Source organism: Toxotes jaculatrix, chromosome 4 (assembly GCF_017976425.1).
Source record: "Toxotes jaculatrix isolate fToxJac2 chromosome 4, fToxJac2.pri, whole genome shotgun sequence".
In the NCBI taxonomy this organism is placed as follows: domain Eukaryota; kingdom Metazoa; phylum Chordata; class Actinopteri; family Toxotidae; genus Toxotes; species Toxotes jaculatrix.
In genome coordinates, this window is record NC_054397.1 from 16049464 (window position 1) to 16075776 (window position 26313).

General features: G+C 38.8%; 1 protein-coding gene across 2 annotated transcripts; it reads right to left on the reverse strand.

Moving 5' to 3' along the window:
- Positions 1–177: 177 nt before the first annotated feature.
- gga3a (golgi associated, gamma adaptin ear containing, ARF binding protein 3a) lies at positions 178–9900 on the reverse strand. Of its 2 annotated transcripts, XM_041037191.1 has the most exons (17): positions 9864–9900; positions 9100–9184; positions 8834–8909; positions 8640–8738; positions 8419–8542; positions 8090–8193; positions 6992–7072; positions 6676–6813; positions 6257–6338; positions 5866–5991; positions 4967–5179; positions 4814–4836; positions 4261–4679; positions 3290–3570; positions 2403–2572; positions 2104–2214; positions 178–1866 (listed from the first exon to the last, which is right to left on the reverse strand). In XM_041037191.1, the coding sequence occupies exons 1-17, from the start codon at positions 9898–9900 to the stop codon at positions 1756–1758; spliced, it is 2280 nt and encodes a 759-aa protein (XP_040893125.1). In that variant the 3' UTR covers positions 178–1755. The 2 variants fall into 2 exon arrangements, with proteins under 2 accessions (XP_040893125.1, XP_040893126.1); XM_041037192.1 differs by lacking the exons at positions 178–1866; positions 2104–2214 and having other exon boundaries at positions 2440–2572; positions 3259–3570.
- Between the last annotated feature and the right edge of the window lie 16413 nt (positions 9901–26313).

Below are 26313 nucleotides of genomic sequence, written 5' to 3' on the forward strand. Positions count from 1 at the left end.
TACTTCTACTTTTCCATGGAACATTTCTACACTGTGGTACTACTATTTATACATAAGCAAAGAATCTGATTATGATTGGTAGCTGTACTAAAGTACACGTTAATGTTGTTACTTTGATACTGCAGTGATAGGCCTACTGAACAATGAAGTAAAAACATGTTTAAATTGTAATATAAATAGACCCATCTCATTCTTTATTTTTCCATGCACAGAAATAGCTTTTCCAAAAATATGTAATGACCTGTTCATTTAACAATCTATGACAAATAAATAATTTTATAAGAAACATGGAGAAACTCCTACGACAGCCCCAAAAAGACAAAAATAAAGAAGACACAGATGAACACATGGTAAGCCTAATGCTTTGAATTAACCACCACCAAGTTTTAACTACAGATATATCTTCTCTAGGCTTACTCAAAAGAAACATTTTCCTAGTTTGATATAAGAAACTCCCTCACAAGCTAAACATTTACAGCTGACCCAGTAAAAATAACCTGCTCCTTAGCTTGGTTTCCACAGCAGAAGTAAGGGCAAAGATCTCCATGGCATTTAAATAACTTCAAACAATATGCCTTTCTGTGTCCAAGGGTTAATTACCGGCTGGTCTGCACTTCTGTAAGCACATCTACTTAATGTAAATAGTCCATTCTTGCCCTTAATAGTTCATGTTGTGCCTTCCAAGGTATATAGGCTAACTGTCACAAAGCTGTGGTTGTATCTAGCAGGATTTACTTTTTTTTTCTACATTAAAATACTTTCCAGAGTTTACCCCACTGTTGCTACATAATGTAACATATAACAAAATGTCTGTCTGAATATTTGAAAACATTGCCACTACTCATTTGTGCCTTTCTTACTGCAATACTGAAAGTGTTCATCATAAGAAGAGTATGCAGAAGGAATACAGTTGTCGATTGCAATCCATAGTTATACAGTAACAGATCTGATACGTTCCTCCACTAGCCAAAATAAATAATACATTCAGAACAATAAATACTGAAAGACTACAAAGCATAACAAGAGTCTGAGCTATGAGTTAGTACAGAACCCAGTAGACAAGTCAAAGTGTTCAGTAGTAATTGTGAGCGATATTGGAAGCAGTGAACTGAGAGTAACTAATTTTTAACAAGCCAATCTATGAGTGCCTTTCATTTAGCAACAGAGGGGCTCTTGTCTGCTTTAGTCCAATGTCTTCGGCGTAAAATATTGTTATCCTACATTGTCAGCAGCAAACCGTGTGAAATGCACGTTGTGGTCACATGTTCATGTGAACCTGGCTTCACAATCTCCTTCAGTGTGTGTTTTTGCTCTATATTAAGTCTGGCATCCAAAAGTGCAAGTATCAGTTCTGATATGACTGAGGGAGAGCAGTAAACATCAGCATTAAAATGAGAGCAAAAGGGCATAATGACAGTAACAACTTAATAATAACTATTAATGATAACTATTTTTTCCCCACTTAGCCATCGTTCACGCTCACCCAGTTCACACCATTTGTTATTGTACCACGTTGACTACATCTGGCACAATAGTAAAGTTTAAGTTGGATGTGTGCTACAGGACTTTGGCTACTTCAGTGGGAACATCTCAAGCAGAAGAACTCCTTCAAGCTTCATTAAAGTTTATATTATATTCTTCTAATTTTCCCTAAAAGTCTTCAAGTACTGCCCTTTTGACTTCTGAGCTGCACTGACAAACTAAACTGTTAAGGAAGTCTTGTAGTGTCTGGCCATCCTAAAGGGTTAGGCATGGCTATAGAGCACCCCATCTGTCAGCAGGCGGGAACTCATTCACCTCCCCCACTTCTGTGACCGGCTGCTCTCCCAGTGTGAATGTCAGTTTGTACCTCATCCGAACCTTCTCCTGAAAAACACATACACACGCACACACTCAGTTTGACAGCTTGCTGGAATACATGACATATTGAGCATTGGCAAGGGCACGGATCATTGTATCCTCAAAGCGGTAAGTGGTAAAATGGTGCTGTGCTGTATGAACTCATAGCTGGGTAAAAACAGTGAACAGTGTTCTGTCAATGATACATTACTTCACGCATTAATAATCATATGAACATCAAAAAAGCTCCAGGCAGAGACCTACCTTGAGAGGATTGGCAAGCAACATGACCTGAGTGATGGCCGCAGGGGGGAGAATTGGATTAAAAGGTGTCAGCTCTGTCCCTGAAGGTGGCTGCAGTTTCACTTTCATTGTCTGTAAAATCGGCAGAACAGATAAACATGTACATTAAATGTACACAGCCACTCACATTTTATTTTCAGGCAAATATTTAATTACATGAGTTGAACATGTGCCTAAATGAGTAGTGTTTTAATATAAATTCACAGTGTGTAGGTTCCTATGCAGCAACAGTGATCTCACAGCTGCACAGAAGGTCTTACCTTGGGTACAGCTGCCTGCAGAACAATGCTCCTAACAGGTTGCGGGGCTGTGTTAACCATGGACGCCACTATCACCAGTACATCAGGCCTGCCTGGTGGACAATCCTTGGCAAAATGCAGCAGAACACGGACACCATCTTTATCATATGCTGTCACAGGACACACTTTACCTGAAATGCAAGACACAAAGAGGAAAAGGAAAATGTGATCACCGCAGAGATTGATGGGAGCACAAAGGAAATTCACTGCATGCAGCTATATGGGTCAGCTAATGTTCTTTTTACAACAAGCGCAGAGTCTTTTCACAAATATAGAATCTCATATTGCTCACAATGTAATCTGTATTTATGTCATGATTTGATGAATGTCGTTCCTTTGGCACATGCTGTGATAATTTCTTTCAGACCGCAGTAATTATATAATTGGCATAATTGGGGAACATATCACCCAGCATCTTCTTCCAGTTTTATGAAGTTTGCCACTGTCGCCACTAAGTGGCAGTAATGTCTAAATCTCTGTTTTCTAACCATCAATTAGTCTCAAATGAGCAGCTGGCTGTTACATTCTGACTAGACTGTTCCTTCTAGCTTATTTTTTATTTTTAATCTTTTTGGTAATTATCCTTTTTACAGAGTGTTCTATGATGGTTTAATGGTCAGGCAAACTTTCCCTTCATCACCATGGTCTGTGGGAAATTCGAACAGAAATTCAAATACACTTACGTATATACATCTCTACAAAATGCCATAGACTGAAATCTGACTCAATGTGATGTCCTTCTTTGTATTTTATTCTCTGTCTAAATTTCCCTGTACACCAAGAGCATAAAAGCATTTGAAATTTTGAAAACACTCACACAAGCATAAAGCCTATCTCCTGGAACTCACTTGGCTTGATAGCATCCAAAGGAACAAAGACATTGGCCAGGGACACTTCCTGTCCCCTGTCTGGACTGGCCTGGCTCAGAGGGAGGATAGGGGACAGAGAGCGCAACACAGGGCTGTCATCTGCCTGACTCTTAGAAGGTGGAGGAGTGGAGCCCCCTTGCATCCCTGCTAAGAGCAGTGAGGTGGATGTGGTCGAGGAGACACTAAGACTGGAAGACGCGGTAGCTGGACGCTCCTCACTTTTTACCAGCAAGCTGCCAAAGTCCATTACAGCTGGTGTACTGTATGAATAATTTAAAAAAAGCGTCTTGGTCAAAGGCACCAAAGGTTCCACAATGTTTAAACATATAATGATGGAAATAAACATAGACAAGCCGATGAAAACAAAAAGATAACAGAGGGAGGCGGAAAGGAAATGCTACCTGAAATTCCAAAACAAAGATTGTGCAGTCAGGTATTATTATTATTCCTGGAATGCAAAGGCACTTGTCTTCACACTAATACAAAACAAAATCTCAGCCACTTGACATTTCAAAAAATGGCAGCAAGTCTCTCAAGTCTCACGACCACTTAAAAATGATCAGTGACATGATTTTTGCCTTTTGATTAAACACAGGCAATACAAAGTACTCTGTTTTGTACTAATTACTATGTTCTGAAATATAATTTAGAGACTATTCTGAAAAAAAATTAACCAGTGGTGCTGCTTAAAGTGTTCAAAACATGGCTCATTAAGTGGGTGCGGTGTCACACAAGGATCTCTTTGTATCAAATGTTAATGGAGTCCTGTGACTCAATCTGCCATTTACGAAGCTAGTGGTTGAGATGCAGTTGAATTTTCAAATAGCAGAGCAGAGAAATCACAGTTTAGCATCTCAGGGTACATTATGATTCGGCATCTAAGATATTATGTGTGAAGGATGGACAGAATTCCCTCCCCAGTTTTATCTCATGATGCAAGTACTACTCACTTTTTTGGACTGCCCAGATCCAGCAAGGCAAGGTCTTGTAGATTGTTACTGAGAGAAGCTGAAGGAGAGTGGGAAGCTCTAGGTGAAGTGGAGACCTGTTGAGGAGTGACCTGGGTTGCTGAAGGAGCGGGCAAGGTCATGCTGAGTGACTGAGGAAGAGCAGTCGGGGCCACGGAAGTTAATACTGAACTGAGGGGCTGTGGGAATATGACTGATGTTGTCGAGACGGATTCTGTAAAAACAGGAGGTGTTGACAGGACAGGGCCAGGGAAGCTTAAAGCAGAGGCAGTTGTAGAAGACTTGGTAGGGCTAGTTGGGGTTATTGTTGCAGTGAGGGCATCTGGAAAAAGTGAAGATGTAGAAAATGTAGGACCAGAAGGCGCAGTAGTGTTAAAAAGATGCAAATCCTGACTGTGACCCTAGAAAACATGATAAAAAACACTGTTAGTCAGATAATACTTGGCATTAGTATAAATAACTGCAATTATTATAAATAGCTGTAAAGATGACAATTGCTCCGGTTTGCATGTGTTGGTGCAGTTGATTTACTTACAACAGGAACGGGTTCATTGAGGCCTATAAATGAACACACATTTTAACGAAACATGTTATAACTACATGTAAAACAGGATATTCTCAAACAAAACTTAATGCTGTCATAAAAAAAAAACAACAGTGACTCATACTACATTATAGTGCATGTTACCTAAGGATAGTAGCTCTTCATCCAGCAGAGAGAGAGCTGCAGAGGGTGCACTGTGGGTCGGGGACTGAGGGTCAGTGGCAGCAGACCCACACAGCAGGTCAGAAGGAAAAGACAGAGAAGATGAGGGGGGGTGTTGTTCTGGTGGAGAGGGGCTCTGGACATCCAGACCCACCAGGTCAATCAGAATCTCGGATTGGTTTGTGTGGCCGGTACCTGTCACATGGAGAACAACATAAGCAACAGGAAAACAAAGGTGTATTCATTCTCCACATGAAAATAAAGTGTGTATTCATCTGTCAAGTAAAATTTAATGGGTCAGTTCACACAAACACACACACAAGTGCTGTCTGCACACGTAGACAGTTTGACTTTTATCTGACAAGGCTTTGAGATCTCTCTCTTTGAGACACCTCTGCCACCATCTGAATACATACGCACTTCCTTTGTGACTCTCAAAAAAAAAAAAAAAAGATACCTGAATGGCCCGGACAAAATGTCCCAGCTGCTCAGCATAATAATCACAGACCTAGCTGTCACAGAGAACTATGGCAGTTGCACCTTTGCACAGTTTCCTGCAGGAAACTGTCCTCTCTCAGAAAATGGTTTGTGCAATTTGCAATGTTCTTTCAACAAATCTAACTTAATGCAGAATAATTTGCAAAAACATAATGGGGTTGAAATCAAGCTGCTGATATTCACACATTTTGAGGAAAAAAAATAGGGAACAAGGTTATTTTGTTTGTTTGTTTTGTGTCTTCACATGTGTGTTTTTTTTTAGAGTGATGCCAAAGACAATAATTTTTAGGGGAATTGAAAATACGTCAGAATGTACAATGATAAAGGGCACAATTATTACCCTTTTCTGTTCGTAACTGTACAGTCCTATCAGCCAAATTTACCTTGTTTGACTGGTGTTCGTGTTTGCTGTGCTTCTTCAGTCTCTCCATTGATGGTCTGTCCTTCCACAATCTTCTTGTAAGCATTAATAACATGCGAGAGGTCATCACTGGCCTGCAGTATGTCCCCTAATAAATGCATTTTAAAAGGTTAGATCAAGGTGATGTCCATAACATTCTGAAACAACAATAACAAATGTTTGTTTCCTAAACTTAGGAACTCTGTGAGCGTAATGCTTTATTATGAGTCAAGCGAGCATCCGGGACTGATGGGATGCTGGTTGTGAGTCAGCACAAGGCCTCTGTGAATCATGACTCAACCTTTGTATACTTAAATTAGCTTTGCAAGAACACGTCATCACAATCAATAGGGCCAAATGACAGGTTTTCTCACCCAAGCTGCTGTCATTGTCCTCAGTCTCAGTAGCGAGCTGAAACACAGTTTGCCTAAGCTTGTCACAATCACCGTACAACTCCTGGAAAAAGAATTGCCACAATTACTGAATATCCACATCTCAAAAATGAAATGTGTTATTTTTATGTATCTGGATGAACTTATGTTAATTTTTTTAAAACATTACTTGAGTATATTTGACCATATAACTTTACCTCATGAAGTCTGTTTTCATTGGTTCACGAAAGGTTAAATTAAGCAGCAATAAATTACCACAGGCAGCTTAGAAGCTGTCTGGGCAAGGTTTGGACTTTTGCAACAGTGTTTCCAGAAAGGTCAATTAATGCCAAAGAAAACAAAACAAAAAAAAAAAAAATTGTTTAAAAAGGTGATTTGACCCTTATCTTATGAGAACAAACCCTAATGAGCTCCTTGTCTCCGTCCGTGGAGTCTTCTGGGCTGAAGTGAGCGAGCATCTCGTTAAGGAGTTTGACGCTGTTGTTGACTGCCTCCAGTGTGCTTTTTTGCTTTGTCACTTTCTGTGTTCTCACTTCGTCCTGAGACAAAAAAATAAAAAAATAGAAAAGAAGTTGAGTTGAATTTGTTGAAACAACTCATTAAATTTGACTGTCAGTGTAAACAGGCTTTAAAGTGAAAACTGAGAAATGTGCTGTAATTTGCTTCCAATTTCTCTTTAAGAAAGCCGCAAACAAAACAATCGGAACATTTTCACACCTCCTTCACCATGTTCTTGATGAGCCGATTTGCCTCTTGCAGATCTTCAGGCTTTTTGCTCTTCAGCAGCTCCGCCAATCTCTGCAGGGATGAGAGAACCATCAGAGAGTAAACACACAAGCCTATTTCCCACAGATGCCCCAGAAATGAACAGAAAAAGCAATGTCAGTTCCCAGACCCTGGAAAAACAAACTGCATCCACAGATCAACAGCAGTCAACACAAAGTAAACAAGCAGTCGTGACCTGTTTTGGTGTGCTGTAACCAGTGAGGCAGTGAGGCGAAAACACAGAAACGAGACCAGTTTCAGAGCTTTAAATGCACATTTAATCCCCTTTTTTCAGTTGGATGCCATCAAAAAAAAGCCTTTAGTGAGTGATGCAAGAGTGATAGAGGGGAAGAAATAGAATGAAAGAAAGATAGAAAGATCGTCCTTCAATCCTTTAAAACCTTTCCATCTTCAGTATGTAGTGAGAAAATCCTGTAATCGAAATTCTCATTAAAGTATGAAAAAACTGTTAACTATATGGCAATGAAAGACTAGTTTTTCTGTTTAATTATGCGGTTTCTTTTTGAGATTTTGTTTCTCGTAAAAATGAGCTGCATCCATATGGAAAAATTAAAGCAGCAGCTCAATATTTTGGGCCATCCACTCATGTGCTTTCTTCCAAAGCATCAGGAAAGAAATTTAGCTAAGTTTAACAATAAAACTGTTCTTGGCTGGTGTCAGTGAACTCCTGGAGCTAAGCTAACAATCTCCCGCCTGTAGCTTCATATATAATGAACATATCTACATGAGAGAGGTATCAATATTCTCATCTAATTTTCTGCAAGAAAGTGAATACTATACTAGTGAAAATACTATGACCACAGAGCACTGAAAAACACATACATATTGTACTGAACACACATACACAATGTAGGGAATAAGATATACTACTGATTATGGTTATATTTATTGATTACAATCTACTCTGCGCCAATAAAAGAAACCACTGAAAACATGTACCTGCAAACGAGCTAAAACAAGAGAAAGGGAGGGTTGCGTGCAGTGAGTTGCAGTGCCAACATAATCAAATCCCAAAATAATTCTTCTTACCTTAGTCTTCTTCTCGTCATCAAACACAGGATTCTTGGGTCGCGGAGAATGTGATGGTATTAGTGTGGCATCAAGAGAGATTTCTGGGTCAACTAAAACAATACCTGAAATAAAAATGACAACAAGCAGCTAATATACTCCGGAAATGACAGTTTCAGGACTTCAAGGAGACAAAATTATCTTATAAGAGTTCAAAGCACAATACTGTCATATCTGACTGTACAGTGTATTATTTTTGGATGTCACTGTCAAGCATTCATATTGTATTACTGTGCTGTTATATCTTATCAGCATATTTCAGTGGCTGTTTTATGTGGCTGGTGTCTCACCCTGAGACTTCAGCATCTGATATGCTTCGGCGATCTTTGCCTCATCTGGTAGAGACATAGTCCAACTGTACAGCATCTCAATCACTTTTGACTTCACCTTTTCCGATACTTTGTCTCCTAGGTACTGAAAAATAATAGATGCACTGCTTAGAATGGCACCACACATCAGTTCAAGTAAATATATCTCCATTAGAAGTTGTTCGAAAATTTACGTTGCTTACTTTGGGTGAAACCACCTTAATTAATTCATTTAAAAACCTAAATTTCCCCACTTCATTGTGAAACCTTCGCCCACAGTTCTTCATACAAGCCTCAAGAACCTACAAAAGGAAGACAAGCTTAAATAAATATCTTTGAATTGTGCATGATTATGCTATCAGAATCAAAAATGGACTAATATCATTATAGTACAGACCGTTAATGCTTGTAGCGCCTCCCATTCCTGAGGGGACTGAACCTTGTGAGCCAGCAGTCTGACGGATATTTGTGGGCTGATAAATATGACAGACAGAAACAATCCATCACAAACTCAATAATAAAAGCAACACAGGGTCCGGGTTGTAACATGCTCTATAATAAGCTCCATGTGTTTACCACACTGAGGACACAGACAAGTAACAATAGATGAGTGTGATTCAACGTTAAAGGACAGATTGGGTTTATTGGATGAATGTGACCTACCCTTCTAGCTCCTTATTGATTTGGTCACAGAATCCCATTATATACTCCCAGTCTTCCTGTCTGTTGGAAGGGTTAGTGGCTTTGTCTGAAAAGAAAAGGGTACAGTTTCTCATGAGCACGCAGCCCTGATTGAACATTTCAAATCTTGCCAAGAGATATACATATGGTAAACTGGCTGTCCTGTGCATGGAGAGGTAATGAAGTCTGCAGCTCGGTGACACTCGACCCTGACCAAGATTTACATCAACCCTCGAGTACCTAGCTCTGTCTCTTCCCGAGACCAGCTTACAGTCAACCCACACAAGTGCTATCCAACGTTTTCAGCTCATCTCATTATGAATTCTCTCTTTTCTAGCCCCCAGACACCTCACTGATCCAGTTTGTTGTTGCTGCTGCTTCACGTCTTGTTTGGATAAGTTAACGCCTCCAGGTGTTTATGCAACTCCAAGTGAGCAAATGCTGTTTTTTTTTTTTAAACAATTTTATTTTTACAATAAACATTTCAGCCTACCAGGTGTAAGTCCAAGATGTGAGTAAACCTAACATCAAAGCTGATTTTGCCTCGCGACACCCATCAGTTGCCATCAGCTGTCTGTGTTAGCCACTTTCTGACAACACAGAAGAATTAGCGCGATACTTTTCATTTGCAGCGATGTCACGTGAGCCTAACCAATGTTTTGAACACATACGGCTATGCAGCACAGGACTGCACACCTCTGATGTTAATAAACGATGTGAAAAAAGGAGTTTGAGCATGTACTTACTAAGCCAAGACTCCAAAGACTCTCCATCGTCCGCCATAATTGCAGAGCACTGAGGCAAACAACGCGTGACTCCTGCTGCCTTCAGGGGTTGTCCGACAAATGAGAGTTGCCGATTGCTAGTTCAATGACCCACTGACACGTTTAGTATCAGTGGCTAAAGCCTGAATTCTCTTCTTTGCCGAAATGTGACGATATAAATAATGTTTCGTTTAATACAGTATAATATTTCTGTGTTCTGTGATGCTTGCTGTATAGTTACACGTCTCTATTTTTCTTTCATTTTTTGCTGTAACACACAAATAAGCATTTTGGACATTCTTCTGTCTCCTGCTGCTGCGACAACTAACCTGTTTAGCGTGATTTCAATTTTTTTTTTTTTTTCGTTGGAGTTGAAAGAGACCAAAACATAACTAACATTCAAATTTAGTGCACTGCACCAGTTTAGTGCAGTGAAATTGTACAAAAAGATTGGTTGTTTTGAGGTTGAACTTTGAGGTACCAGTATCAGTAAATAAAATACAGTAAAATAATACTTTTAGGAGACACAGATCAGTTAAATTGAATTCCAAACATTAGAGGATGGCCAAGCTTCTCACCTTCTCTGTATGGTGGCATGTTTCTGTTTGTCCTTGTTTCCTGGCACACCAGCCCTTCATCACAGAATCAGCATCTGACCATGGAAAAATTAAAGGCAGCTCTTGGCCTCAGCATGTCCTCAGCATTACAGTCCTCAATATTACATGGATTAAAATGCAACAACATGACAGGTGGCTTCACTTGCCTCAGCTGATGGGGACAGATCAGGAAAGGACTGTGGGACAACCTCTGCCAGCCTGTACGCAAGGAGGCAGATAGAGCTAAATTAGATGCTTTCTGCAGCCAAGTGTCATTCACGCTTTCTCTTCAGGCAAACTGTGTGACCTCTGGGATACCTGTACCATTCCAAGGTTTACCACAGCCACAGCTGTCACTGTCACAGCCCCCATTCATGAAAACCAGATTCTTTCAAATCTAGACAGCACACACTCCTCTGCAAGTCATCCCCTCTTATCTCTCTTATTCTTATAAAGGAAGCAGCTTCTCTGTCTCACGTAAACACATCTGTCCATCCACTCTCCTTGCCTTTGTGTGGTATTCCTACTGGCAAGATTCTGATTTGTGTGGGATGAGGATATCAGGGACAGGAGAGAGACCCTGTCAGTCATCCTGATGACTCCACAGCACATGAGCATGTCACTGATTTCCAGCACTGATACAGGTATTGTTGGACCAGCTCACATCACTTAATTCAACAGTTTGTTGTTGTTTACTCCCAGTAAACCACACTTTTAAGTAATAGTGTAAATGTCTCTAAAATTGTTGAGGTGCACACTTTGGGTCTGTGGCATAGGTTCCCAACACGATTCCACGTGCTTCTGAGAAAAACCATGTATGGTCATGCTAATGTGCCGATGGATAAATACTGACAGGATTTCTGTTCGAATATGATTACACAGTCTTCCTGTTCAAAAAAGTGGAAGCTTTATCAAAGCTTTATGTTACTCTTTAGTAACAATTTACACTCTACCAGGTGAAGTGTCGTTAGAGAAACATGATTCTTCCAACTTAATGGCTTATAGTGACACTTGAGGACAGAGTGAGAGGTGATGAGTACAAACAGACACAGGAGATAAGACTGGTGTCATTAAAAGCAGGACTGATCTTTTCCACTCTGGACAAAGTACTCAGATTTGATGGCAGGGATTCCCACGTTTTGTTGGCAGCCCACAGACAATATCTTGAAGCTTCTCTTGTTCTTACACAAGTTTCTGCCAGGAACCACTGGTCTGCCTGTACTTGGTCTTACTGAAATAAATCAAGGATTTCAAAACTGTATGTCATGGCTAATCTTACTGTCTGGCCATGTGGTGGCGCTAACAACTCAGCAAGGATCTCAAGTATGTACTTATTATGTTCTGTCACTTTTGGCAGTGAAATTTCAGAGTGGTATTCATCATGTGCTGAGGAGTTACACATTAAGGGAGTTTATTCAATTTCAGTCTATTAACTGAGACAAATGACTGGGGTGATCATGCTGATGAAAATGTATTTTTCACAGACACAACCAGAGAGGCTTCCTCTTTCTCATCTCAGATTGGGCAAATTCAGTTTCACACTATGTAAGCAAATGCTGGTAAACTAATTTTCTGTTTCAAGTAGAAAAAGCAGGAAATTATATAATTAGACCTATAATATCAATCAGGCCCTTAAAGTCCAGATAGGATGCAACTTAATGAATCGTCACAGTGTTATTTACTTACAGGCAGAAATTGGGAAAATGTTGACCTGCCACAGTTGAACATGAATTTTTATATTCACAGACTGGATTCTCTTCCTCAGCTTTTATGTTTGGAAATCATAGAATTCAGTTTCGAGCTGAGCATCAGTAGCCAGTCAATAAAGCTGTGGGAGACTCAAATCTCAATACCAAAGTATAAACTACAGTGCCATTAAAGAAATACATAACAGTTTTCAACTGTAAAAGGATGTGTGGGTGGAAGAATGGTGCATCAGCTTTCATTTTATTTATTTATTTATTTTTCGTTTTAAATGATGAAACATCTATGCTACAGTCCATACACATCCACACCATCTATGCAAATCTCATGCAGTGTGTGAAAGCATGGCACCGCTACGCAATTATATATAATGTTTTGCACTTTGTTTTGAAATAATGAAAGATATTTGCACAGAAGATTGACAGGAGATAAAATGAATCTCTCATTTGTGTGAATGAACCTTATTGGGAAAGATTATTTCATCTCATGATTTGCTCTGAAGAATTCTCAGAAAACGTCAGCTCTGACTCAGGCAAGACATTAGCGCTCTGTCACATGTTGCTTTTGAAGTTGCTTAAGCTAACTGACTCAACAATGTGACTGGAAAAATTGGTGACTTCAATTGTACGACTGTTCTGTCTTCATCTTGTTTCTTTCCCATCAGTCTTTCTCCAGAACCAACATTGCTTTATGAGACTACATTTCTGCATTCGACACTACTGTCCCTCTTGGGCACATTAAGTGAGACACTTTGCTTTTGCATGATTCAGAGGAAACACAAAGGAGTTAACGCTTATTTACATTCTCATTTTCTGAATTTGAGTACTTGTTCCCCAAACTTCAAAGCAAGATTACTGTGGAAACATTACTCTTTGGTTTCCTCCTCTGACATCTTGTGAATGATCTGTTTTTAGTAGACGTGTTCAGTGCAAATACAAAATAATAGTGCATCAGTGAAATATATGATTAAATTCAATCAGAAGTATTAAAATTTGACACAAAAGAGCCTAACCGAACCCTCTTCACTTCATGTTTGATCTGTGCAGAGTTGAGGAATAACAGCCTGCCTGCCTTGCTTAGAATAGTGTGCGGTGGTGGAGCACTGCTGTTTCAAAATTCAAGACATTTTTCATTTTCATTTCATCAGCTACAATTAGATTTGACTGGTGCCATGTAATTGTGGGGGAACACATCTTTCTGCCCATTGCACATTCCTTTCCACCAGTTGGAATGACGCTTATCCAAGACCTGAAAGACCTTTTCACACTTGAATGAGAGATGCTGATTTTTCTTAAAATCAAAACCTAGTACTCCACATATATTTATGACTTTTTAAAGTGTCAAATAACTGTTCTGTGATACTGAAGTATAATCTTTTGGTGTTAAAAGTCAAAAGTAATAAGCAGTTGCACCATAAAATGATCTCCTGCGCCTGGATCTCCTCCATGTCACGAAGCGAGATTGGTTTGCTGCTGCACAGTGAAGAGTTGAGGTGATAGTCCACTAGCTGGCTTGGTACGCTGATCTTTACCACCCAGCGGAGATGCTTTCCTGCTCCATCGTGCAAGACCTTGAAATGCTGAACATCATTGTCTTTACTGAGGAGGATGACAATGTAAAAAACAGCATAATCTTTAAAAGCTGGAATAGTTTGTGCTGGTAAAAACAGAGTAAGTATAAGCAATAAAGGGAATGAAATGAAAAACATTTCTATGAAAGCTAAAACATAAAAAGAACCCCCAAACTAACCTGAGGGCAAAAATGATTCCTGAAAAAATTTAAAGCAACACAGAGGATGTCACAGACTTTCAACTTTAATTCGAACCTTCGAGGTGTGATAGATGAAAAGAGTGGAAAAGAAATGAGGAGTGTGAACCATTACCATACAATCATTAACCAGCTATTACAATCAGCAGGAAAATTATGTGTTAAATAGAATACTAAACCAGGAGCCACTGAGACATTTTTCAACACTATGTTTTGGAGGTTAACACACCCTTCATCTGAACCATTTGTGTTATGAAAAAAAGAAAAAAATTAAACAGTTTGATCCAATATGTCCATTTCCCCCTAAATTATAATACCAACATTTATTGCTGTGTTTCATACACTAAAAATACTGTTGTGCACTTTTAGATTTACTGTTGTGCACTTTAGATAATAATATCATTAACCTTATTTTAATTGGTAAGTCTAAATAGAGATAACAATCTATTGCTCAAGAGTTACCAGAGTGCATGAAAATAATTAACTAAACCAATTCCAGGAAATTCATTTGCAAAGATACCAAAACGAAAAATAATTAACATATATAGGAGCAAGCAGCAATCTGTGGGTTCTGACCTTTTTGCACTCAAGCGCTCAAAGTTACAGCTGCAAGCAGCAGCCAGCGGGTTAGAGGCTTGGCAAAGCCTAGAAAGTCACTTCACCTGTTTAATCCCGTTCAACGCAGGAGTGACACCAATCACACTCTTGTTTCATCATCACGATGCCTGCAGAAAAAAATGAAATTTGTCCATGTAGTAAATAAAATCTTATGCATTATATAGTAAATGTATTGGGGAGCTCACTGATGAAAAAAAAAATCTACTTCAGTGCTGTTTATTAATATTTTCCTCCAAAAATTATTAGCAAAAGTATAAACTCTGGAGTTTAATTATGCTTATGACAAGAGAAAAAGGATAATGAAATGGAAGATGACATTATAATGCTAAGAGATTTTTGCCCTGTTTCCAGCTACAATTGATCCAGGTTGCTTGGTTTGTTTGATTTATTGTTATTTGAAGCGTATTAGTGTATAAGCATAAATATTAAACGTATTGTTGTATGAGACCATCAAAACACATACACACACACACACACACACACAGAGGGGTTCTTCTTTGGTAGAATTATAACACAACACAAAAGTCAGACACAGTCTATTATTTAAGACAGTTGATTGTGTTAGCGGGAAAATAATTACTAGCTTTGCTTTTTCCCCAGCATGTACACTGCTTGTGTTGACCCAATACGTCTGTCAATAGGTGATCCATAAAAAGTCCCACATAAACACAACAACCTTTTAATTAACCCAGTCATGGGGCAAAAGTATAGTTTATTGAGTGGGATGCCCTGAATTAATTAAGCAATGGAGGTTATATCTGTCTAATTATTATCTAACAGTCAGAAAACCCAGAGCCAGCAGCAGCTCATCAATGCCAGGCTGAACTTACTACTACTCCGATTGAGACATACAGGACACCAAAGCAAAGGTGCATTTAGACAGTTCTTGTTAACTCATTATCTCAAAAAGGTCAAAACCCTGAGGTGGCTGACAAAGTGGTAATTAAATCATCATTTTACTACATCATGACATATGTGAAGAAAAAAACCCATTAAAGTTCACAGTATGAGTGGTGACTTTCCAATTCATCATATAATGGACTAACAGACACATCAACAAACAGTGGAATTTGAACCTGGCTTTCATAATTTGCTCTGCATGTGCTTTATCCGGTGAGATGATGATGGCATTATTGCCACATTTGAGACAACAACAATATAGCTCTTGCTGGCCACTATTACAGAGGTCAGGATGGCATGTTGAAGCCAGAATGTGTGAGACTGATAGCTGGTGTGGTCTGGTAAGGTTGACAACTTTGGTTTTGAGTCTGGAATGGGACAACCTCCTTTAATATTCCATTTAGTCTTTAAATGTGGACTTTGAAGTGTGCAGTCCCTGAACTGAGCTGCAGCATACTGTATGTGCGTAATACCTGTGACAGAATTGTTAAGAATATTTTCCAAGAAAATCTGCAGGAGAGGGGGCGTGACAGAAATACAGTATCTACTTATGTCCAATAAAACACAGTAAAGAGTAAATGTAGATAGAAGAAGACATTTTAGGCATTAATTCTTTGTCTGCTTCATATTTCCACAGTTCTGAACTAGTATGGTACAGTACAAGTTTACTTTAGATCTCATTTGTTACATTAGGTGTTCAGTATGTTGACATGCTCACAATGACAATACTATTAAACTGATGTTAAGTGGATACTGTGTACAAATACAAACTATTACAGTATGAAATAGTGACTGAAACCCAGCCCATTAAAACATGTTAACGAGAAGTCACGTCCAAATTCTGCACTGCTAAAACCCTGATTTGCGACACTGTCTGCCAAAATCACTGTACACACAAGTTAAAAACAGAAAAACAAATACAGACTGCTTGGGTAAAATTTTGTAATTTTGTAATCCTAAACACAGTGACAAAACATATCCCCATCTGTAAAATGAATGAGTGATTTGTCTGTTTTCCCTTGTCAACAACTACTGAGTAAACCTTAAAAAACTCCGCTCTTCCATGTGCTCACTGGACACTAGTGTAAGATTATACTGGTGTTTCCTGCAGTGCTGAGTCTAACTGTGTGAATGTCAAGCAGTGTTGCTTCATATTCAATTTTTGTGGGCAAAAGGTTCAAAATTGGCAGTGCAGCAAACTCTTTTGATAATCAGACCCAGCTCCCCAAATGTGAGGATTTGCTACTGTTCAGTGTTTTATATCAATGTAAACAGAATATGTTGGGGTTCTGGGCTATTGGTTGGACAAAACACGCAATATGTAAAATATTACCTTGGGCTCTTAGAAACTGGATAAAGGGGATATTTTCAGTATTGTCTGACATTTTAAAAACCAAATTAATTAAAAAAAAAAGAGAGAAGTCAAATTAAACAACAATGAATATAATCAGGTAATGGAAGACTACTGTGAGATGTAAATTATTTCCATCAATCACGACTTACCATTCTGGTTCAACTGCGACATGCTTCTTGGGAATTAAGCTGTCCCTTCTGATCAGTTCTGCTTTGTGCCAGTTCATGTCATTATTTTCATTAAAAATCTGTGGAAATGAAATTAAGAGAGAATGAAAAAAAACAAAAAAACAAAACAAAAAAACAAACAAAAAAAAAACACTAACGATGGAGTTTATTTTTATCCACAGAAGTGATGTTATCGAAAACTGGCTGAACTGTGAGATTGCACTGCACAGCAGACACCCTGGTCAAAAGGAAATTCTATTTTGAAGAACCACAGACAGCAATCCCAATCCAGGTCCCCTGCTGGACTTTGAATCATTGTTGAGACGCGAGGTGTTGTTCTGGTTTGGGTCTCTGTGTGGCCACTGTCAGAGTCAGGGAGTCTGACTCTGACATGACTGTCTACAACTATCATCACACTCAAACCAAGACACTATAAATTTCCTATAGCAGACGGGAATTAAATAAAAGACTTTTCACACTTGAAATGAATATAGAAATGATGGAAGAGCTGCATAGCATTAGGGTAGCCCGAGACTTGTCGCATGAAAAGAACTTCATATTTAGGATTTCTAATATATATTTTAGAAGATGAAGGACTATACCATCTTCAGTAGTATAAAATACAATTACTGTCCACTTTATATAATATATTCAGACAGAAATGGCAGAATTGAATCTTGAAACACTAAGAGAAGCCTTATTTGTATAAATTAAATTAATTTATGCTGTGTTTCAAAACTTGACATTGGCTTTCTCTCAGAAATGCTACTTTACTATGCATGTTAATCCAAATTTGTCATTTGCAATGACCCCACACTTGGCAGGGAGTATCTTGCAGAGAGTGGATGATCTGCCACCAGCTGCGATGCAAATTAAAGTCATTGATTTGGTATATCAGTTTGGATAGGCCACACAGGCCATGAAATTCCAGCAGCGGCAGAAATGTGATGCATTATGTATATATGCTGGCTTCAGTTTACAGAATTTATTTCTGACTCTTACTGAAAACATACAAACTCACAAGCTGTAAAAAAAAAGAAAAAAGGAACAGCATCAGCATCCTCCTGCAGGATTATTCCCCACATCCCAAAAGTAGTTTCCAAACCACAATAATCTAACTGCTCACTGACGAGGCTCCAGGGACTCAATCATTCATGCTCACAGTGAAACAAAAAATTTTGTAGTGACCACTGTAACCGCTGGAGAATACAGACTGCTGCTTGTAGCTTGTGTCTGATTTCGTAAACAAACATTTTGTCCTACTGTTTCAGTGGCCACAAATAGCTTGTACTAAGTACAACTGTGAACATTCAAGCAAGGTAGATCATACACATCATTGTAGTATGAGTAGTTTGATGTTAGGTGAGTGGTAATATGGATTGGTACACATTTGTATGCTTGGCAATGACAGCAGGCATTTGTTTTCCTAACCACACGTTAACTTGTACACCTGCCACCCCCACCAAAAAAACAAATAAACAAAAAAAACCCCAGAAAAGCCTAAGGCTTATACTTAAGCTTATGTTCTGTCTTCCCGTGAAGAAAACATCTGCCAAAATTTCTGGTTTCTGCCAACAAACTCCCCATGTAAAAGCCAAACATATTTACACAGATTCAGTCTCCTTTTGTAGCCAGTAAACATCAGAGCCTGTCTCCTTCTGAAAAATGAATGACCATAACTAACCCTAATCCCAAACCAACCTCTCAGAGACAGACAAGATATTTATGACACTGATCCTGCAAGAATGAGGAGCCATGGTTCCAAAGGCAGGCTCCAAGAAATGATAAATAAATGTCTTTAAATGTGTTTTGGCCTAGAATCAATGAATATTTTATTGTGTCCATGAGTGTTTGTGTGGGGTCTCTTTGTGTGTGTGTGTGTGTGTGTGTGTGTGTGTGTGTGTGTATCTCCAGCTCCCTCTCAGGGATTTTGTGACTGAGCAGAACGCTGAACACCCTTAGAAACGCACAACAATCCATTTAAACTTGAATGTACTGAAATGACTGATGAGGCAGGGCGCATGCGCGCACGTGCACACACACACACACGCATGCTCTAGCACGTTGACCCTCCATTATTGTAATCAATAGCAGAAGTGAGCTCCACAAACATAAATTATCATTTTCTCTCCTGTCAACACACAAACACAAGCACCACTTCACCCACACGGCCAAATTATCTATGGGTATTACAACAAATAAAGAAGGAGCGCACACACACACACACAATTCTAAAAATGGTGACTCACCCAGTTTCTCACGAGGGAGCTCTAATGAGCTGAGGTCTTAGAAGGGACACTCCACATCAGAGACACCAGAGGCTTCAACAGGTGCTTAAGCAGCAAGGTCCTTTGTCTGAGCCTGACACACGTCTGAATAACAACACCAGAACTGCATATAACTTCATGCTGCACGGCTTTGGGTCGTGATGGCACAGAGATTGCCACTAATTAGTCTGTGTATGTGTGAGTGCATTGTACATTAACACATTTGTGGTGTTGAGGAAATGAGAGAAGATAATGGCTGATATCAGTTTCGACCTCCTGAAAGGGATTTTAGAAGAGGCACTCTGACAATAGAAAGACAGAGCGCAGGATCGGAGTCTGGATAATGTGTTAGGTATTGAGAACAGACACTGAGTTGATCCAGTTCCAGATTTTTATGAACCAGGGATCTGTCTTTTCAGAAAGATGATTTTTGATTACTGGCTGCAAACTTTGGACCTAGTGTGCCCCCTTTAGAGGAGCTTAGGTTGTGCTCAAAGCTGTGGGTAATGTGGCAGTGTGTGGCAGTGATACGGCAATCATTGCACAAAATAGTACCATGTCTGATTCAAGCAAACTGATTCAAGACACACTAGCACAAAAAATCCCACATGCTTGTTGTCGAGACATTCTCAGAAATGGGTCTGGCCATTGGATGACTATCTTATGTAAATGAACAGAGGGCCAATCATGAGTGAATGCTCTTTTTGCAGGAACTTTAAAATTATCATTCTGACTTCTCACTCCTATAAAGTATTTTGCACTAGGTTGTACAATATATATTTTATTCTTCTACCCATCAGTGTTTTGCCAGTGTTTTCTGCCACACAGCCTTAAAACTGGATTTTTGCTTTAAACATCTCTGGTTGTTTTCTTTTCTTACTCAACTAACATGCCAAGGTTTGAGTCAGGATTCAATAAGACTCACAACCAATATGTGAAACTGAAACTGGAATCAGAACCACCCGGCTGTATACACCCTCTGGTCAACAGTGAAGTTAGAAGAAGAAGAAGTTTTTTTTATCAAAAAAGGGAAGTGAACAAATGCTCTGGTGAAACACCTTTAATCTTTTGTATTGTGACTGAAAACAATGTCTGTCAGAGGGTCCTAATGGAATGCAATTTTACACGAAGCACGCACACACAAAAAATAAATGTCACAAATAATTATTTATGCCTTCCTCTACCTCAGAGTAGCCCTTTATACCTGAACAAAGGAGAGAAAATGAGAGGAACGAAGGAAGAGGGAGAGTCAAATAAGAGCTGATGGGTTTTTAGGCGCGAATTACCGAGCAGGAAATAGACAGCTTTTAGAAAATTCAAATGTAAAGCAAACTTTTTCCTGCATTTTTAAGTTTTCTGATTGGCAGGAGACAAAAAACAAACAAACACATTTTTGAATTCAAACTACTTAATACATGCACAGCTCAGACATGAGTGAGGATGAAAACAGAGGAGAAAAGATAAAGCAATGAAGATGAGGAAAAAGGGGGATGGCAAAAGAGAGATGGGGAAACTGTGACAAACAGCATGTTAATGAAGTCTTATCATTTTCGGTGTAATGTACAGAGCAGGTAGTGGCAGGCAGAATCCATTGTGACATTTACTATTGATCTATCTGACCGAGCCATAGCCACATGAAATCTGAAAAGGCTCCTATTCTCAGGCACAAACCCTCAGACATTTGCTGTCCACTTGTTTAATGCTAATTTTTGGTGACTTTATTTGTATTATTGAACATTTTTCATTTATTTCTGCAACCAATTCAATAAGTCTAATAACTGTCTCTGTGCTACATGCTGGAAACCAAATGTCTGATTTGCATGACAAAAGGAACAAGGAAGCCAGGAGGAGACGCAGGCAGACAAACTACATGTCTCATCTGAGCAATGGAATCAAAGAACGTGGAGGCAAACACCAGACACTGCATTTCAACCAAGATAATAGCATCAAGTGAAACAAACAAATGCAACGTACGTATGACAACCTTGCCTGAGCTTCATGTGCTGTTGTGCTTTTGAATGACAAGAACATTATGGCGGGAAATGAAAATAATGGTCGCTGAAGGAAAACATTTCTTAAAACACATCAAGGCCAGTATTTATTAAGCACCTCAGAGTGCGAAATCACTCTGAGTGATGCAGGTTTGGTCCAAACTTTATGCTTACAGAAAAAAGCTATTCACCACCTTTTTCAAACAGGAAATTACTTCCAACTCCTCCAGGACAGAAAAGATTTCCCACCCAGCTCTTGCAATTTCTGCCTAATTGAAAACAGGGAAACCTCTATTGACATGCATAACAAATAATCTAGTCATTGCTATACAAAACTGAAGATTCAACACACTGGTTATGCATGCTTGAACATTAAGTTCAAGTATAAAGTAAACTCTTTAAATGGTAGGTGAACTCTGTCTTTTCTAATAATGCTGCTATGGCATTAACTAAATGCTGAATAACACTGAATAAATCACTGAATAAACTTTACCCATAGTTTTATGTGGAAATGACCATAGAGTTACATACAATCTGTCTATGCACTAAGAGCCGTCAGAATAAAAGCCGATCATGTTTAAGGTCTTCAAATAGTTTTGCTCATAATTTTGGTCAACTGAAAACAACTTTTTGTAGTTTTCCAGGGCTCTGTATAAAACCCGTGGAGCTTGAAAATTAATCTTACATTTCTCACATCTCTGTTGGCACTCTCTGCACACTACAGATGATTGATATGAAACTTACTATTCAACCAAATCAAATTTATTTTAAATTCATTTTCAACATTTACATGGATAGCATTAAATTTTTAGGTCACATCATATGAATTTGAAAGGATACACATTGAAAAAGTCCATTGGAGAATATGCCTGCAGCTCTCAAACCTGCAGCACTTCACCAAAACCAATCTCAACTTCACAAAAATAAGGCCAAAGTTGACTGATGCTGTGCTTTATAATCTATGAGGCTGTAAAAACAGATGCACACAGGAAGCGTTCACAGAGAACCGATACTTAACAATTTAGGAAACTAGATATTTTTTTATTTTTTTTTTTAGTCTTGCAGTATACTGGGCAATTTAAGGATGCCAAACAGAACCAAACTGAACAAACGAACGAACGAACAGACAGATGACAGTATGAACTCTAGCTAGCTTGGACTCAACAAGTTTGTGTAAAACCTGATGAACCGGATGCTATGGATGTGTGCATGATGTGGCAACGATCCAAAGAGCTTCTTGTGGTTGTGAACACTCGACTTTCTCAGTTGAGTGTTCACTTTTATGGGGGCACTTTCTCAAGTGCCCCCATAAATATTCAGTGGGGTTGAGGTCAGGTGACTGTGGAGGAAAATCAATTAAAATCAGGACTCACTGGGCTTCTTTGATTTTCAAGTAGTTCTTGGAAAGCTTTGAGGTGTGTTCGGTGCCATTTTCCTGCTGCAGTATGAATCATTGTCCACAAAGCAGGAAACCAGAGGGTGCAGGTGCACAACTCCAGAGGAGGCAAAACATCCCCAGACTTGAACATTCCCACCACCGTGTTCAACTGCCGCTTTGATACACTGATGTATCATTGCCTCTCCTGTTTGTCTCCCTACATAAACCCTTCCGTTACTGCCATAAATCTCAAACTTGGAATTATCTGTAAATAAAAAAAAAATTCCAGTAGTCCACTGTGAAATGCTGGTATTTTTAACCTACTCCAAGTGTTTGGCCATGTAGGTGCTTTAGAAACTGTTACTTGTCCTTTGACACCACAACAAGGCAGCCCTCTTAGAACAGCCTTGCGTTTTTTATTTAGCACATTCTGTATGTGCTAAGTGGTGAGGTTGCTTTTATATCAGTCAGGGAACAAAGCCCGATGTATTGATCTTCTGATGGTGTGGTCACTTTTGGTGATTTTTGCTTTGGTGACAACTGATCCAGCTTCTGCAAAGTGTTTTAGAGTTCCATGCACGGCTGCCCTGTGAGGCTGAAGTCCCTCTTTGCTCAGAATAACAATTCTGACACTTTCACTTAGTTTTGAAGCCATCTTTCCCACTATCCCAATGCTATTTAGTGAGCAATGATCTGCTGGAAACATGAGGCAGAGCATTATTTATAACAGATGAACACTGGCTGCAAGGTGAGCTACCTGAACAAGCTTTTGATGAGGAGATGAAATTTTAATTGTTTTAGTGCAGAATCTTAAATATTGCTTCTTCATATTACATGACGTAACTTCTTGAGTTTTCACGTTTCCAAATACTCAAAGTTTCTGATTATTTCAAGGGTTACATATACATGAAATATTTGAGATTTTCAGTGTGGTCTCAACCTTTTGGGCTTCATTGTATATATATTCTAGCCATGTAGAACAGGAGCTGGAGGTGATTTTCTGTGCAAGACACACTGGCAATTCAACGACAGAAGTTCTCAGGCACCAAGGTCACCCTGTCTCTGATTATAAGTTATTAAAGGAAATTAAATTTTAAAAAATGAGTGAGTTGAAATAATACATAAATGTTTATGTGTTACTTTTAGTTTTTAGTTTTTGTTTTTTTCCTTTGTACTTAAGAATAGCATCGAGGTACTTGCATTTTACTTGACTATTTCCATTTTATGCTATTTTATACTTCAACTCCACTAAACGTCAGAGACGAAATATTGTGCCTTTGACTGTACTGCTTTTTATTTCACAGCTATTTACCTGGTGATTAATACGGGGTTCAGTTCATATCACTTACATGCAGTGTCATTGGTCATCAGGAAGAAGCACAACTGAAAACAACAGAAACCCGATTCAGCAATGCTGCAACCAATAAAGTGGCCAGAAATTAGTAATGCTATCAGTGCTAAAGGGTTTGAAGTAAGAGGGCTTCAGGAAACAGTAAAACACAACAGAGTGACCTGAAAAGCAAGACTGATGAAGATGGTCCACAGGACGTGGTTGTAACCTGACATACAACTTAATTCCATGTTAGTTTTAGAAATAACCCGCCTTGTAAGGCCCCTCCTGCAACCATAATTATAAATGCTGCAACTGTTTCAGCAAGTTAAGGCCACTTTAATAATAACACTGTAATGGGTGAGTGAAGCAAGAAGCCATTAAATTTAATGTTTGGGAATAAGTTGTTATGGATTTCTTAGGTGTGTCCAAGTTAATTATTGGCAAAATGAAAACTAATTAAATGAGAAACATTGATGATTAATTGGGAAATGGATTTAACTTATGAATGTAAACTAAATCATTTTTAATTAAGAGTTTTTAAAAATTGGTTCGGATTTAAGTTATTCTTTTCTTAACTGTTTATAGAGTGTGTTTATAATTATAAGAGTGAACTATGACAGCCTCTGGACTTTGGTGTTCATATGAAATAAGTCAATTATCTTCCTCCTCCGCCAAAGCTAGCTCCTCATTCAAAATTTTCCACTCAGAGGTCATGATGTGCCTTTCACCTTCACCAGCTACAACAGTGAAGTGCTTGCAAATTCAGTGAAACTGAATAGCCTTTTGGATGAGAGGTGAAACATTTTCAAGAACTACAAGAAAGTACAGTTTCCTTTGCACAGCACTTAGAAATGCTGAGTCTTCACAAACCCATTGTTTTGTTCGCTCTCACCTCTCTCATCAACCTTGGTTCAAGCAGTGGCAGACAGCTGTTACCAGAAATATAAAATCCCTAACAAATCCACTGCACACCATCAAACTACAGACAAAGTTACAGACCAGCTGGTAAATGTAGTAGAGGAATTAGTAGCTAAAGAGCCAGATGTGTCCATCAACAAAAACAGAGGTAATTTGAGTGAACATTGGGCTTATATTCATCAGGTGGCCAGAAACTTCACGGTTTAGACAAAGCACGTGTGTTTCTAAATGAACTGAATAAATATAAATAAATGCAACATGCATACAGTATGTCAGTTATTATTTCACCATGGAGTAACAGAATAGCAGCTCCATCTTTGAAAGTTTAACAAACATGAGGTGAAACCACACTGTCCTCCCAAAGAAGATTTGGTCATCAAATCTGGAGGACTTGTTGAGTAAAACCAGAGAATCTGTAATGCAGCAATAAGCATTGGGATAATGTTTCAGAATGAGAAATGACTGATTATTGTTATCAGATCAGCTGATTCTAATCACATTAAGACATCACATTTCTAATAATGTTTCTAATTTCTTAATGAAGCCTTTCGCTCTTATCTGAGGAAAACAGGCATTGGATACTTGGACTGGTGCCCATTATCAGTGTAACAGAATCAGTATCAGGAAGGAAAAAGTGTGACTGGAACACACTTTATTATGAACCACATAAAAGAAGTGCATTGAGCGTACTTCATTTGTATGCTGCAGAAGCAGAGCTCGCATTAAAGCTGTTGGATGCTCAAGGTAGAGATGAAGGCCAACGATAAGCACAATCTGATCTTGAATGAATGTAAACTGCCAATGTAGACATTATTGCAAAATAACACACACGAACAGCAAAGGTTGATCTCCAAAAGACAGGGCATATTGCTTTGTGTTTGCACTACTTGGTATACAATATTCGTTACCTGTTGGTATCATCACATCTGCTTAGGTGCAAACATTCAGTTGCTCAAATGTTTAACATAAACACTAGTTTGGGTGGGGCAACCCATTTTAATGTCATAGTTTAAGCATGCTAACTCGGTGAACAAAACAATATAGAGAAACAAACAATATAAGAAAAATTAAATTTGTTTTGTCTGAAGATCAGGTGTTTTATTTTTGTTTCACATTTGAAAATCATGGTGGAAAACTAAACCAGGGAATATAAAGCAGCACATCTCCCCTGTGAAGGTATTTCTGTGATGCTTAACATGCAGTCAATCTAGCCGGGGGGATAAACAGCCACAGGAAAGTTTTTCTGCGGTGTACATTACAACCTTCACGATGGTGAAGTGTGTATCTAAAACTTTCATCTTAAAGAGAATATAGTAGATTTTATACACAGGAGACCAGTCTTTACACAAAAACTCAATTACCTATCGAGATCACTGAAGACTGCAATGTTGTGAGTTCCAAGCGAGAAAATAGCTATGAATTAATCTGGTAGAGCACTC

Bases quoted from the DNA above. Each gene is read 5' to 3' on its own strand.
- gga3a (XM_041037191.1), bottom strand. From the start codon at position 9,900: ATGGCGGACGATGGAGAGTCTTTGGAGTCTTGGCTTA. The intron at 6,339-6,675 runs GTTTGTTCTCAT...TTCTTTTTCCAG, and splicing joins GAGACAAGGAGCTCATTAGG to GAGTTGTACGGTGATTGTGA. The intron at 2,215-2,402 runs GTAAGACCTTCT...CCGATTTTACAG, and splicing joins TGCAGGCAGCTGTACCCAAG to ACAATGAAAGTGAAACTGCA.